We start from the raw sequence: 12,656 nt of genomic DNA, 5'->3' as shown, positions 1-12,656 counted from the left end.
GGGTTCACGTCCCGATGGCGCACATAGTGTCGAAGGCTAACTGGAAAAGTTGTTTTGCTGAAAAAAATGACTAAGTCTTTATTTTAATGAAAAAAAGTTAATCCATATACTGAACTACATAGTGTAGTGATCAGTCAAACGACACCAGGATTCGAACCCCAGCTGCCCACATGGCAGTCAGGTGAGCAAACCTCTACGCCAACAATTGGCCACACTTCATTTTGTTTTTATTGGAAAGTCTTGACTACACACGGTTGTTTCTATTTAAGGGAAAAATGATATGATTCCCAACTGGGATTCGAACCCCAACTGCCTACATGGGAGTCAGGTGAGTGAACCTCTACACCATGAAGAAGCCACACTTTACTTTGTCATTATTGGAAAGTCTTGACTACACATACATAGAAATAACTAAGGGAAAATGTTTGCCAACTGGGATTTGAACCACACCTGCCTGCATGGCAGTCAGGTGAACAAACCTCTACACCATGAAGTAGCCACACTTGACCTTGTCATAATTGGAAAGCCTTGAGTACACACGGTTACTTCAATTTAAGGGAAAATGACACCACATCAGGAATTGAAACGCACTTGCCTGCGTGGGAGTCAGGCAACGAACCTCTACACCACAGTGTCCTCACTTTACCTGCAAGCAAGGATGGGCAATATAGGAAAAAAATAATTTGCTATTTAAAAAGAAAGAAAGACCAAATCTTTTCCTTAAATAAAAACAACCATTTATGTATTAAGGCTTTGAAAGTAAATGACAAAACGCCATTTCAGGAGCACGACAGCGACTACGGCGTGGTGCTGGTCAACCCCTTCTGCTAGGAGGTACTCGGTCATTTGGTCGCCCAGAAGGTTATTGATAATTACCATTTAAATGGTTGCTCAAATTCCCTAAATACAAACTGCCAATGACTATTTAGTCCTACTTAATGCCCTAGTCATTATTAGGATAAAAAAAGCTCCACATTTCCCGGACTTTTATTGTTTTGTTGGAGAACTTGTTAAGACCCTGACAGACGTCGCTTCTTAAAGGGACAGCGCATGTACATACAAACTCTTCTACACTCACACGTCGACTCAGTGAAACAGCTCATGGGCATTGTTTTTTTTGCAAACAATCACCGTATTTAGCATCCAATCCAAACTAATATTCATCGTGGACTTAAAATTCAAAGAAAACGGAACATTTTGTGACCCGACGACTGTTTTGGAGTTTGGCGTGGTCTTTTTTTTGTACTCTAGTCAAGTGTCTTTTTCAACTGATTTAACCAATAAAACTTGCTCTACTTTTTTTTAATTATCCCAGACTAATTCCACTCACAGAAGTTGCTATTAGTACATCTAGTTGCTATTTGTACGTTGCGTCCGTTTGTTTGTTTACGTCTGGTGACCCGACGCCATCTGCGGGCTCCCTCGGCTTCTTGTAAGCTAATTAAGGGGAACGCGGCGGCCCGACGGCGAGCGGAACAGCCGTCAATCATCAACGGCATTCCATCCGGGACGCCACTTTGATACCTGCGACGTCCGGCGGCTTTAAATGACAAGCTTTGGTTGCGGTGGCGATCGCGAAAAGACTTTGAAGCTATCAATAGCATAGCCAGCATGCCCACCCGCTTATTACCGGTTTTTTTTTCCCTCTTAAACGCCACAAAAACGCTCATTTTGGGAGAGAGATTGGATAGTAAATCAATCCATAAACAGCTGGTGTTAAAAAATAATTCTTAATTTAATTATGGTGAATCGATAAGACTAAAAACGTACGAATATAACTGATGTTTTCTTTGAATAGAATTTTATTTTTTGTTTGTTTTCTTCCAATGAATTCATTGATATGCGTGGAGTTAATGAAATAAAAGTCACCATGTTTAAATGAAGTTGACTTCAAACTATTCCTCTTTATGAATATAAATTATTGACGCAAATAGACGACTACTACGGTGTTTTCAATCCAGTCATCTGGCAAGCAGACACGCTAACGCCGTCGCGCGCGATTGGTCAGCCTGACTTACTTGAGCCACGCCCCGGGACTCCTCCCACTCCAAAGATCCCGACCGCCGTCCGCCGTCTTCTTCATTCCGGGACGATGACGGCGTGGGAACGTCTTGCCGCGTTGGCGCTGCTGGTGCTCTGCCAAGGTAACAACCACAACAACAATTAGCATTTAGGTTGAACTCTTATCTGCTGTAATATTTCAAACTAAGAGCTCCCCTTTTTAATTCAAAGCGACGTGCTGCCGTTGTTTTTGTTGCTCCGCCTCCACGCCACGCGGGATTGACGGCGCCGGCACATACTGTCCGAACGGAGAGGATTTTTTTTTTAGAGCAGCCTGATCCAATTGAATCAAACGTCACACTTTTTGCAGCGTGCGCATGTCCTATGCATGTCCCAATGTTGATCTTTTTCATCATTATTATTATTATTTTTAAATGCCAGTAAATATTTATGTTTCTTTGTTAAAATATAATTCCATTGTATTTATTTTTAGAAAATGTTTTTGACAAGAAAACTGAAATATTCTTAAGATATGACCATGTATAGTAAGGCTTTTTTTTTTTTTAAACGACATAGTACATATAGTAAGGCTTTTTTCTTTCAAACGTCACACTTTTTGCAGCGTGCGGGCGCCCTATGTATGTCCTGGTTGATCTTTTCATCATTATTATTATTTTTTAAAATTCCAGTAAATATATATTTTTCTTTGTTAAAAAATAATTCTGTTTTATTTATTTTAAGAAAATGTTTTAAAAAAACGACAGTATATATAGTAAGACTCTTTTCTTTCAAACCTCACTTTTTGCAGCGTGCGGGCACACCATGTATGTCCTGATTGATCTTTTTATCATTATTATTATTATTATTTTTAAATGCCAGTAAATTTATATTTTTCTTTGTGAAAAAATAAGAGCAAACATTCCGTTGTATTTATTCTTTGAAAATGCTTTTGACAAGAAAACAGAAATGAACTCATTTTGATGGAATGTTATCTGATTAATCAAAATGTGACCCCGTCAGTTGTAAAAGGGGGAGGAGCAGATGGCGGCGAGGACGAGTCGTGCGCCAACTTCACGGACCTGAACCTGTCGCACTGCCTGCTGGGAACCCGACTGTCCGTACGCCTGATACTGTACACGGGCGGCAACCCGGGGTGTGGCCGCGAGCTGGACCCCCGGCGGCCGTGGTCCGAACCGCTCTTCCGGCCCACGCGGCCCACCGTCTTCGTGGTGCACGGCTACCGGCCCACCGGCGCGCCCCCCGCCTGGATGGGCGGCCTGGCCCGGGCGCTGCTGGCCCGGGAGCCCCAGCTCAACGTGGTGGTGGTGGACTGGAACCGGGGGGCCGCCAACCTCAACTACCTGAGCGCCGTGGCCTACGCCAGGGAGGCGGCCCACAACCTGACCGCCTTCATTAGGGTCATGCAGGTGCGCCATACCGTTTTTTTATGGGGGTGGGGGGCTTCCCGTTTAGATTTTATCCGTTCCAAAAAATTGTGGAAGGATCAAGTTCAATCAGTTTAAGTTGGCTGACGATATTTGACGTCAAATCCAACATCGACGTTATTCTATTTGCTAGCGCTGTGGCTTTCATTTTGTATTTTAAATTCAAGATGATTTGATGGATTATCATTTTTTTAAACCACTTGGGTCGGAATTTTATCCTTAGCTTGAAGTTAGGAGTATACTCACGGGCTAAAATTTGCCGGCGTAGGAAAAAGGCGCCTCGCTGGAGTCGGTGCACCTCATCGGTGTGAGTCTGGGGGCGCACCTGGCCGGTTTTGTGGGCGCCAACCTGAAGGGAAAAGTGGGGCGGATCACAGGTAAGTTTTCAAATTTTCAAAAACCCTTGAAAGACCAACTCACCCGGTCCCACGTTTTGGCAGGTTTGGACCCGGCCGGTCCGCTCTTCGCCAGCGCCACCCCGGACGAGCGGCTGGACCCGACGGACGCCCTTTTCGTGGACGTTCTGCACACCGACATGGACTGTGAGCTCTACTTTTTCTTCTCTTCTCGGTGGCTGCTCCTTCTAGGAATCCGATTTTTGTGATAAAAAGATTCCAAGGGATCGTCTGACAAAAGCAACACCTTGAGCCGGATGGTGACCACTTTTTAATGAGAATGAATAAAACCCCATCTTCTATATTGCAGCGTTTGGCCTGCGGGGGGCTCACGGCCACATTGACTTCTACGCCAACGGGGGCGTGGACCAACCCGGCTGCCCCAAGACCATCTTTGCCGGTAAGCCCCGCCCCCGTCTCGCCGGCTCGCCGCAAATTCCTGAAGCGGCCCCAACTTCTCCAGGAAAGTCTTACTTTGTGTGCGACCACCAACGGGCCACGTGGCTGTACCTGTGCGCCCTGGAGGGCACGTGCCACCTGACGGCGTACCCGTGCGCGTCCTACGCCGACTTCCTGGACGGCAAGTGTCTTCAGTGTGAGGCCTTCAAGCCGGCTTCCTGCCCGCAACTGGGTGAGTAACCAGGGAACCATAAGGGGGGAGCCAACCGGGGAACATCCCACCCACCCATCGTCCTACTAACCTGGCGTTCGCTGGCAGGATACGACGTGGTGCGGTGGCGGGAAAGCCTCCTCCGATTGGGTCAGACCAAAGCCTTCTTCGCCACCAGCGCCTCGCCACCCTACAAGAGTGAGTGCGATCCCTCGCTCGCTGGGCCTCGTTGGCTCTTCTATTCAAAAATAGAAGAAAAGTTAAAAAGGAGAAGGGTGCTGTGTTAGAGCTCAACTACAGGGTGGACATGGTGACGTGGAACCAGTACCTGCGCTGGGGCGTGGTCTACATCCGACTGCACAGCGGCAGGAACGTCACCGAGGCCCGGATCGACCAGTGAGTGGAAAGCGTGCTCCTATATTCTCCATTTTGAGCTTTTTTTGTTGTTGCCAAGAACGTACTGACGACGATCTCGTCCCCCCCGTCCTCGACGCTAGCAAGCTCCTTCGCTTCGAGCAGTTCACGTCGACGCGTCTTTTGGCGCAGTTCGACGACGACCTGGCGCCCGTGAACAAGGTCACCCTGCGCATCAACACGGGCAACGTCATCGGGCCACGCTACAAGATCCGACTTCTGCGGATACGTCTGACGCCGCTGGAGCGCCCCGAAAGGTCGGTGGCTCGCTAGGTCGCGCCGCCTTAGGACGCGAACGTGACCTCTCGACCTCTCGCCCCGCCGACAGGCCGCTGCTGTGCCGCTTCGACCTCATCATGGAGGAGAACCGAGAGTCGGCGTTCCGGCCTTCGCCGTGCGATTCCCGCCCCTGATGGCGCGCGTGGCGACCATTTTTAAGACTCGATCCGGAAGTTAGCAAGCTACTGTGAAGACTTTTTACCTCTCTGCGACTAAGACGGCCATTTTGGATACATGTATCAGTTTTGGTGCCTTTTCCCCCCTCACATTTCTTCCGTTTTTACGCTGTTCATAGTAAAAAAAAAATAAACACAAAAGCGGAGGTCGAGTTATTCATTTTTTTTTATTATACCATCGGGCCACGCCTAAATAAAGTTTCTCTCATCACAGCATAGTTATCGTTCAATGTGTCACAGGAATGGAAATGAACGAGCGCTTGGTTTCGAATGAAGCACATTGATAACATCGTCAAATATCGAAAACGTGCTCCAAAGAACAACAGATTGGATCGACGTGACGACGCAAACGCCTTGAAACGCGTAGGACTCACTTAAAAAAAGGGGGACAGTGGGAAAACCTGGGGGCGGGGTCATCTCGGTGGGGGGGCGGAGTCACCAACTCGGACCTGCGACAAGGAAAGCGGAGAGGGAGAAGAAAACGAGGTTAAGTCAGGAGGCGGCATTGCTAATGCGGATCTCGGCGGGGGATTTTTTTTAACCGGGGGGGGGCGGGGCTAAATGGAATTGGGATTGGGCGACGCGGGGGAAGGTTCGAACGGACGGCGGTTACACAAGAGGCAAGCAGAGCCAAAATAAAGAAAGGTCTAAAAAAGATTGGCTGAGCCTCGTCAGGGGATTATTGAGCACTTTGGAGCGGGGAGAGTTCAACGTATGCGCTCGGGGACGACTTTGGATCTTTGGATCTTTGGGACGGTACCTGCGTGGTTGTCGTCGTAGCGCCTGGGCGTCCTGCCGCTCTGCTGCTGGCTCTTGAACCTTTGGCCCAGGTTTCTGGTCATCCTGAAGGGTCCTCCTCCTCCCCTGGGAACCTGCAGTTACGTCATGACCACTATTTACATCTGGGATTTCAGACTGAAAGATGCTAGTCTTTGATTGACAGGGGAAGGATACATTTTTGCATGTTTTAGTGCAAGAGTGTCAGACTCGGGTTGGTTGGCGGGCCGCTTTAACGTCAACTCCATTTCACGTGGGCCGGACCATTTTAGATATATTTAGATATTGTTTTTTTTTACAAATGGATTCAATGAAATGGATTAAAGGCCCTGAATATTCAGTTTTTTATAGATCTAAAACTGTTTATTTTAGCTTTTTAAATATATTTTTAGATTTTACAAAATGATTTTTGAACTAAAAACCCAGAAAAAATGGATTAAAAAATGACAATGATTGATTTAAAGGGGGAAAATCAGGAAATTTTATATACATCGATACTCTTCATTTGAATTTGATCCTAAAACAGAAAGTCGGCACTCATCATTGACTTTCCCGGGCCACACAAAATGATGTGGCGGGCCAGATTTGGCCCCCGGGCCGCCACTTTGACATGTGTTTTATGTCATTTTGCGGCCACTTTCCAATAGCTGGACACTCCCTGTTGATTTTGTGGGTTATTTTTTGTACCAATATATTTTTAGATTTTACAAAATGATTTTTGAACTAAAAACAAAGAAAATATGGATAAAAAAAATAGCAATTATCGATTTAAAAGGGGGAAAATCAGAAAATTTAATATACATCTATATCTCTCTTCATTTTAATTTGATCCTAAAACAGAAAGTCGGCACTCATCATTCCCGGGCCACACAAAATGATGTGGCGGGCCAGATTTGGCCCCCGGGCCGCCACTTTGACACCCGTGTTTTAGTGGGTTTTAAAATACATATTGCCCTTTACCGTGGTATGAAACTGGACCAAATTGTAAATATTTTTGGATGGCACAACCAAACCCTCCATTGGAAGCGGCCCCCATCCCCCTGCTCACCGTATTTCCGTCGTGACAGTAGTCCCGCTTGTCCCGGAAGACGCCAGAGACCCGTTGGGCGTCGACGGGGCCGCCGGCCACGATGGTGATGGTCACCCCCTCCAGCCGTTTCTGCCGCCGCCTCTCCAGGTCGTGTCGCAGGTCGCCGGGGCCGTGGGTCAGCTGGAACCCCGACAAAATGGCGTCAAGGGGGAGCGTGCCCGGCCGGTCGACACGGCGGGAAGTGGCGCTTACCTCCAGGAGCGACGGGATTTTGTTGGAGGTCGAGTCCGCTTGCGTGCTGAGAGCGAGCGGGAAGCTTAGAGAGGGGAGGGAAGCGGCGCCGGGACGGGACGAGACGGGACGTACCGGTGGGACGAGAACCTCTGGTCCAGCGTGAGCGCCGCCCCTTCTTCGGGACGTCGCCCTCCCGGCGTCAGCTCCGAGAAGCGTCGGTCCAACGTCAAATCTTGGCCTTTAAAGTAGAGGCCTGCGGGAAGAACCGAGGACCAGTCACATTTCCCGTCAAGGGGTACGAGGACCGGTGCCAACCTTTGACGCCGTGCACCAGCGTGATGATTTCCTGCGCAAAGACGGCGCTCCCCTCCGCGTGGCTCCCGGAGGTCGGGGGAGGCGGGGCATCCGGGCGGCGGCCCACGTTGACCAGGTCCAGGGACAGCTGGCGGGCGGCCGAGTAACACGGCGGGCTGAGGGGGAAGACGGCGGGTGAGGGCGGGTCAAGCCTGGAGGAAGCACTCAAAATAAAACATTTCCACAGCTTTTAAGTAAAGACGTTCAAAACAAACTTGTAGTCGTTCAGTGCCGGCGAAGGGGACCGACAATTTGACCTGGGAGGGATGGCGTTGAAAATGTACTGAATTCGGCCTTGTTTTTCTTTCAGATTTACATTGAAATCCAAAGAGAATTTTATTAAAATGTTTTGCTAAAAAAGTCGTAAAGGATCAGGTCTACTTTAAATCAAGGTTTAAAAATGTAAACAGAATATTTAGGTGTTTTTTTCCTATGGATATATTTTTAAATGAGATGTAACAATTAAGGCAGAAATACTATAATATTTATTGAATAGAAAAAAAAAAGATTTTAATTGGTTTGTTTGAAAAAAAATTAAGGAATTTTAATTAAATCAAGCCAAAATGTTTGCTTTTTGTCGATGGTAAATCATATTGGGAAAGTTTAAATACCGTATTTTCACGACTATAAGGCGCACTGCATTATAAGGCGCACCCTCAATGAATGACACATTTTAATTTTTTCCCCCCTATATAAAGCACACTGGATTATAAGGCGCCGTCTAGTTTGGAGAAAATTTAAGACTTTTAAGTGCGCTTTATAGTCGTGAAAATACGGTACATAAAATACCGACATTATTATCTACGATGCAAATGAATGACTATGGCCAGCTTTGTTTTTTAAAAAAAAGTTGCCAGGCCCTCCCAGTCCAAATGAATTAGACGTCTATCGCAGTCAACGTTAATGGAGCAAATGACACAAAAAAGCCGCAAAAATGTCGGGGTTGCGTTTCCTTAGAAAGAGCGTTGCGATTTGACAATGTTTCCGCCTGGTCGAGGTCATTTCAGGTCATTTCTGGAGCCACCAGGATGAAGATGAAATGAAGTCGGGCCTCCTGAAAAACCACACACTGGGTGGGTGTCATGGGGGTTTTCTCAAGCAGGGGAAAAAAAAAATCATTGGGGTCAAGTAACACTCGAGGGATGCTCGCCCGAGACGGTGGCGTCTGCCGTGACAGTGGCGTCTCGTCTCGCGAGTTATTCCCGTTGATCGTGGCCCAAGATGGAACATCCACATCTGAGGTAAAATGGCCGCTCTGGGCCGACGCCAACTTCCTTCTATCGTCTCATCTTCCGGAGTCAACACACTCCAATGGTGGCGTTGTCACGCCCTGTTTCGTCCAACTTCTTCCAAGCCCCTCCTACTCTTTCTGATTTTGGTGGTGATGGCGATGTCACTTTTTCCTGGAGGGGAATAGAAATGCCGTCGTGAAACTATTTGGACGTCACTTCCAGTCTTTGGCGCGATTAGGGAACGTCGAACGGCAGCGAGGTCGCTTCCTCCAACTTTCCCGCCTCTTGACGGTGTCCATGGCGGTGACGGACGTCGACAACGTGACGTTGGGTCAAGACTTCTCAACTCCTACGACATCTCGGGTCTTCCATTAAGTGGTCTTGGTCTGTGGAGGTCGCCGTCCGCCATTTTGGTCACGTCAACGGCGGCGATGATGCGTCCTCCCGGAATCATCTTCAACGCTCGAAGCGTGGTCCCACCGTTCACGTCCACCTCCTATTTTCTTGCTCAAGGACCAGTTGGGGATGGCATCTTCAGATGTTTGATAGCGTACGTTGAAATGAAGAAAAGCTGGGAAAGTGAGTGTTGGGTTTGAGTGGTGTCTTTGACGTTGTGAACCGTTTCTTCTTCAATCGATTTTTTTCCCATCCACTTGGCTCAATCGGGCGGTCGAATGGATGACGTCGACGGATGGGTGCTTTGGCGGGCCTTCCGTGCTCTTTTGCAAAATGTGGATTTGGGGAGGCTTGCAAGTCCCTCGGAGAAATGATCTCCATGATGTGGCTTAGCACCCATTTTTCAGAGCAGGACGGTTCCATCTGTGACTGCGTCCGGGTTCCTGAGCATGGCTGAACATCCCCAGCGTTGCTTCCGATGATCAAGAGATGTTCCTTCCCACTCTTCAATTTAGCTCCTCCTCCTCCACATGGTCGTGCGACAACCTTCGTATTCTGCTTCTCGGCCTTTCTCGGCCTTTCGTCCCGTGGAAAATTCTAGCCACAAAGGATGACCTTGACGAGGATGCCACTTGATCCGGGAAGTTGATCTCCTTTACCGGACATGTCTTCTTCATTTTCCACTGGCAGGCTTCCATTTCTTCTTCTTCCACTGTGGTCGAAATTCCATTCCACAGAAGACGGGAACAATTCTAAACGGCCCGAAACCGTAAGCTAAAAACCCCGCCCCCTGCTAGCAAGCGCGCCAATGGAATTCCCATCCCGTCCAGGGGGAGGAGCTCTGGAAATCGGTGCAAAAATGCAGAAAATCGAGATGGGTACGAGAAGTGAATCTTCCACCCGTTGTCTCCCGGAGAAGATTATTGAGGTGTTGCCATGGGGTCTCTTGGGCTCCTAACTTTTCCTAAAGCGCTAACGGCCCTTCTTCTCCGCTCGCTAGCCGGTCTTGGGAAAAGGAGGCGGCGACTTTTCTCCTGACCAATGGGAATACCTTACCTTGCGTTCCGGATGGGCCGGCTCCTGTCCACTTTGATGGTGAGCTTTTCCTTGGCCACCACGGTCATGTTTTCGGGGCTTGGCTCCTCCCACGGGCGCAGCCGGGTGCCGTCCTTTTGCGGCGACTGGCGCCCGTCAGACGCGGCGGGCCCGGCCCGCTCCACGCGTCGATTGCCGTCTCGCCAACGGGCTTCTTCCCCGTAGCGAGCTTCCCTTTGGCTTCCGTACGCCGCCGCGGGCGCCTCGCGGGGAACGTTGGGGTATCCTCGAGAGGATTGCTGAAAGTCGGGGCGGTTCTTGGCGAAGATCCCGTGGCGCTCGACCCCGCCTCCGCTCGCCGGAGGACCGCCCTTTCCCCTGGGGCCGCCGTCTCGCCGTTCCAATCTGGCGCCATCCGGCGGTTCTCGCGGCGGCGGTGGGCTCCTCTTGCGCTCGGGGCCGTCCCCCCAGTGATTTGGAAAACGCCGCTTTCTGGAATCTTCGCGGGAATCCCGCCTGTTCTCGGACGTCCAGAAATGATCGGGTCGCCGCCGCGGTTCCGGGCCCCGCATTTCTCCGTTGTCGCGCTCGGGCAAGAGCGGGGGCGGCCCTTTGCGGTCTTCGGCTATCCCCTTAGCGCGCTCAAAGGGGCGAGGGGGTCCGCCGTTTCCGTCCGCCGTGGAGAAGCGCGGATCTCCGTAGTCCTTGCCGTCCCGTCTGAACCTGCGACGGCAAGAGGACATGTCGTCAGCGTCAAAATGCGGGAAAAGGAGGAAAGAAAAAAAGGTCAGCAGAAAGAAAATGAGTTTTCCGGAGACTTCCGGAGGTTTGCGGCCTGCCCCGAATTTACCCGCTGTGACGGTGGGCGTCCGTTTCTCTTCTGGAGCTCTTTAAGAGGGGCCGAACGTCGTCTCTTTGCTGGACATCTTCTCTGTGTCTGCTTCTGTCCGGGCCCGTCGGGTTCCTTTCTCTCCTGCTTCCTTTTTGCTCGCCGTACCTGACGGCGGGGCTGGCGTCCCGGGACCTCCCTCGGCCCCACCCGTCCCCGTCCCGCCCCCGGCCCTGCGCCTCCCGCGGGAGATGGTCGGGGGCCAAGGTGAGCTCCTCCCTGGGGAACCTCAGGGGAGAACTTGGCTGCCTGGCTCGACTGTTGAAACTCTGGAAATCTTGGAGGAATCCTTTCCGGGGTCCCGCGCCGTCAAATCCGCCGTCCCGGTGGGGGGAGCCTCTCGGGACGCGGTGGTTGGACGCGTCGCGTTGAGGCGACGGGCGCCGACGAGAAGCGCCCTCCCGATCGCACTGACGCCAATCGTTATTGTGTGTCGAGGGTCTTCTCTGACCTTCCGAGACCGCGTCCTCACCAAACCCGCGATGATCGTCTCGGGAGTTGAGCTTCCAGTCCTGGGCGGTCGTGTCCGGTCCTGGCTTGGGTCTGTAGGGTCCAAATTCATTCCACGGGATTCTCCTGGACAACAAAAACGGCATCGGTGAGAACGTGGAATATTTGGGGAAAACAAACAAACCACATTTAGTTTCCATTTCAATTAATAGTAAAGAAAATATATACGTTCAATATATTCACGCAAGCTTGTAAAAATGCGTCAAAAATCTGCATTTTATACCAGAATAAAAATATATATATGTATATAACTTTGCAGCAACGTCGGTCTACTTTGAATTAATTAATTTCCAAACAACGACTCAAAACGTACAGAATACACAAGAAATACATATATAAGATATAAAAAATACAAAGACAACCTGGAAGGACTAGTATAAATGTTTCCAAAAGTGTGTTTTTACCTGTTTTGAGGCGACGGAGACGTCTGTCTCGACATTTCGGCACCCTTCGAAAAGTCAGAACAAGTTAAGTCAGACGAATCGATTCCGTAAAGATGAAATTGTTACAACTGCTGAATTGAATCAAACGCTTTTAATGGTTGTGCAAAGTCGTGGGTCGCTTGAGCATTTGCATTGCGTTGAAAAGAAATCCGTCGAAATCGCTAAAAAAAACATTGAAAAGATGCGCTAGCTAAAGCTAACTAGCATCAGAGCCACTCACCTGCGTCTTCCGCGACGTCCACCGTTTAGAGCGGTTAAAGTACAACAAACACACAAAAATCACAATATAAGACTCGAGGAATTGAACTGAAAGTCCTATTTATTAACACACGCACACAAGTACACGCTAAAGTCGGTTTTGTTGATGCTATTCGCGAATGGCCGAAAACGCGCTTTAGCTTCGACGAGGGGGAAAAAAAAAATAATCACTTCTTCT

At 49.3% G+C, this 12,656-nt stretch overlaps 2 protein-coding genes across 3 annotated transcripts; one reads left to right on the top strand and one right to left on the bottom strand.

Annotated features, from left to right (window-relative positions):
• The first annotated feature begins 2,066 nt into the window (after positions 1-2,066).
• lipib (lipase, member Ib) lies at positions 2,067-5,531 on the top strand. 2 transcript variants are annotated; one of them, XM_077624348.1, is made up of 10 exons: positions 2,067-2,144; positions 3,022-3,428; positions 3,715-3,823; positions 3,887-3,988; positions 4,152-4,241; positions 4,305-4,472; positions 4,560-4,649; positions 4,739-4,847; positions 4,949-5,122; positions 5,194-5,531. In XM_077624348.1, exons 1-10 carry the CDS (start codon positions 2,093-2,095, stop codon positions 5,276-5,278), a joined length of 1,386 nt encoding a protein of 461 aa, XP_077480474.1. In that variant the 5' UTR covers positions 2,067-2,092; the 3' UTR covers positions 5,279-5,531. The 2 variants fall into 2 exon arrangements, with proteins under 2 accessions (XP_077480474.1, XP_077480473.1); XM_077624347.1 differs by having other exon boundaries at positions 4,152-4,472.
• Positions 5,469-12,636, bottom strand: LOC144091742 (uncharacterized). The gene is made up of 10 exons (XM_077624346.1): positions 12,441-12,636; positions 12,182-12,225; positions 11,229-11,843; positions 10,400-11,101; positions 7,677-7,831; positions 7,494-7,614; positions 7,380-7,425; positions 7,146-7,307; positions 6,081-6,192; positions 5,469-5,769 (listed from the first exon to the last, which is right to left on the bottom strand). The coding sequence occupies exons 2-10, from the start codon at positions 12,214-12,216 to the stop codon at positions 5,756-5,758; spliced, it is 1,962 nt and encodes a 653-aa protein (XP_077480472.1). The 5' UTR covers positions 12,217-12,225; positions 12,441-12,636; the 3' UTR covers positions 5,469-5,755.
• Between the last annotated feature and the right edge of the window lie 20 nt (positions 12,637-12,656).

The sequence above is a fragment of the Stigmatopora argus genome, chromosome 17 (genome assembly GCF_051989625.1).
Source record: "Stigmatopora argus isolate UIUO_Sarg chromosome 17, RoL_Sarg_1.0, whole genome shotgun sequence".
NCBI classification, from domain to species: Eukaryota; Metazoa; Chordata; class Actinopteri; order Syngnathiformes; family Syngnathidae; genus Stigmatopora; species Stigmatopora argus.
This window is presented reverse-complemented; position numbering and strand designations above follow the sequence as displayed.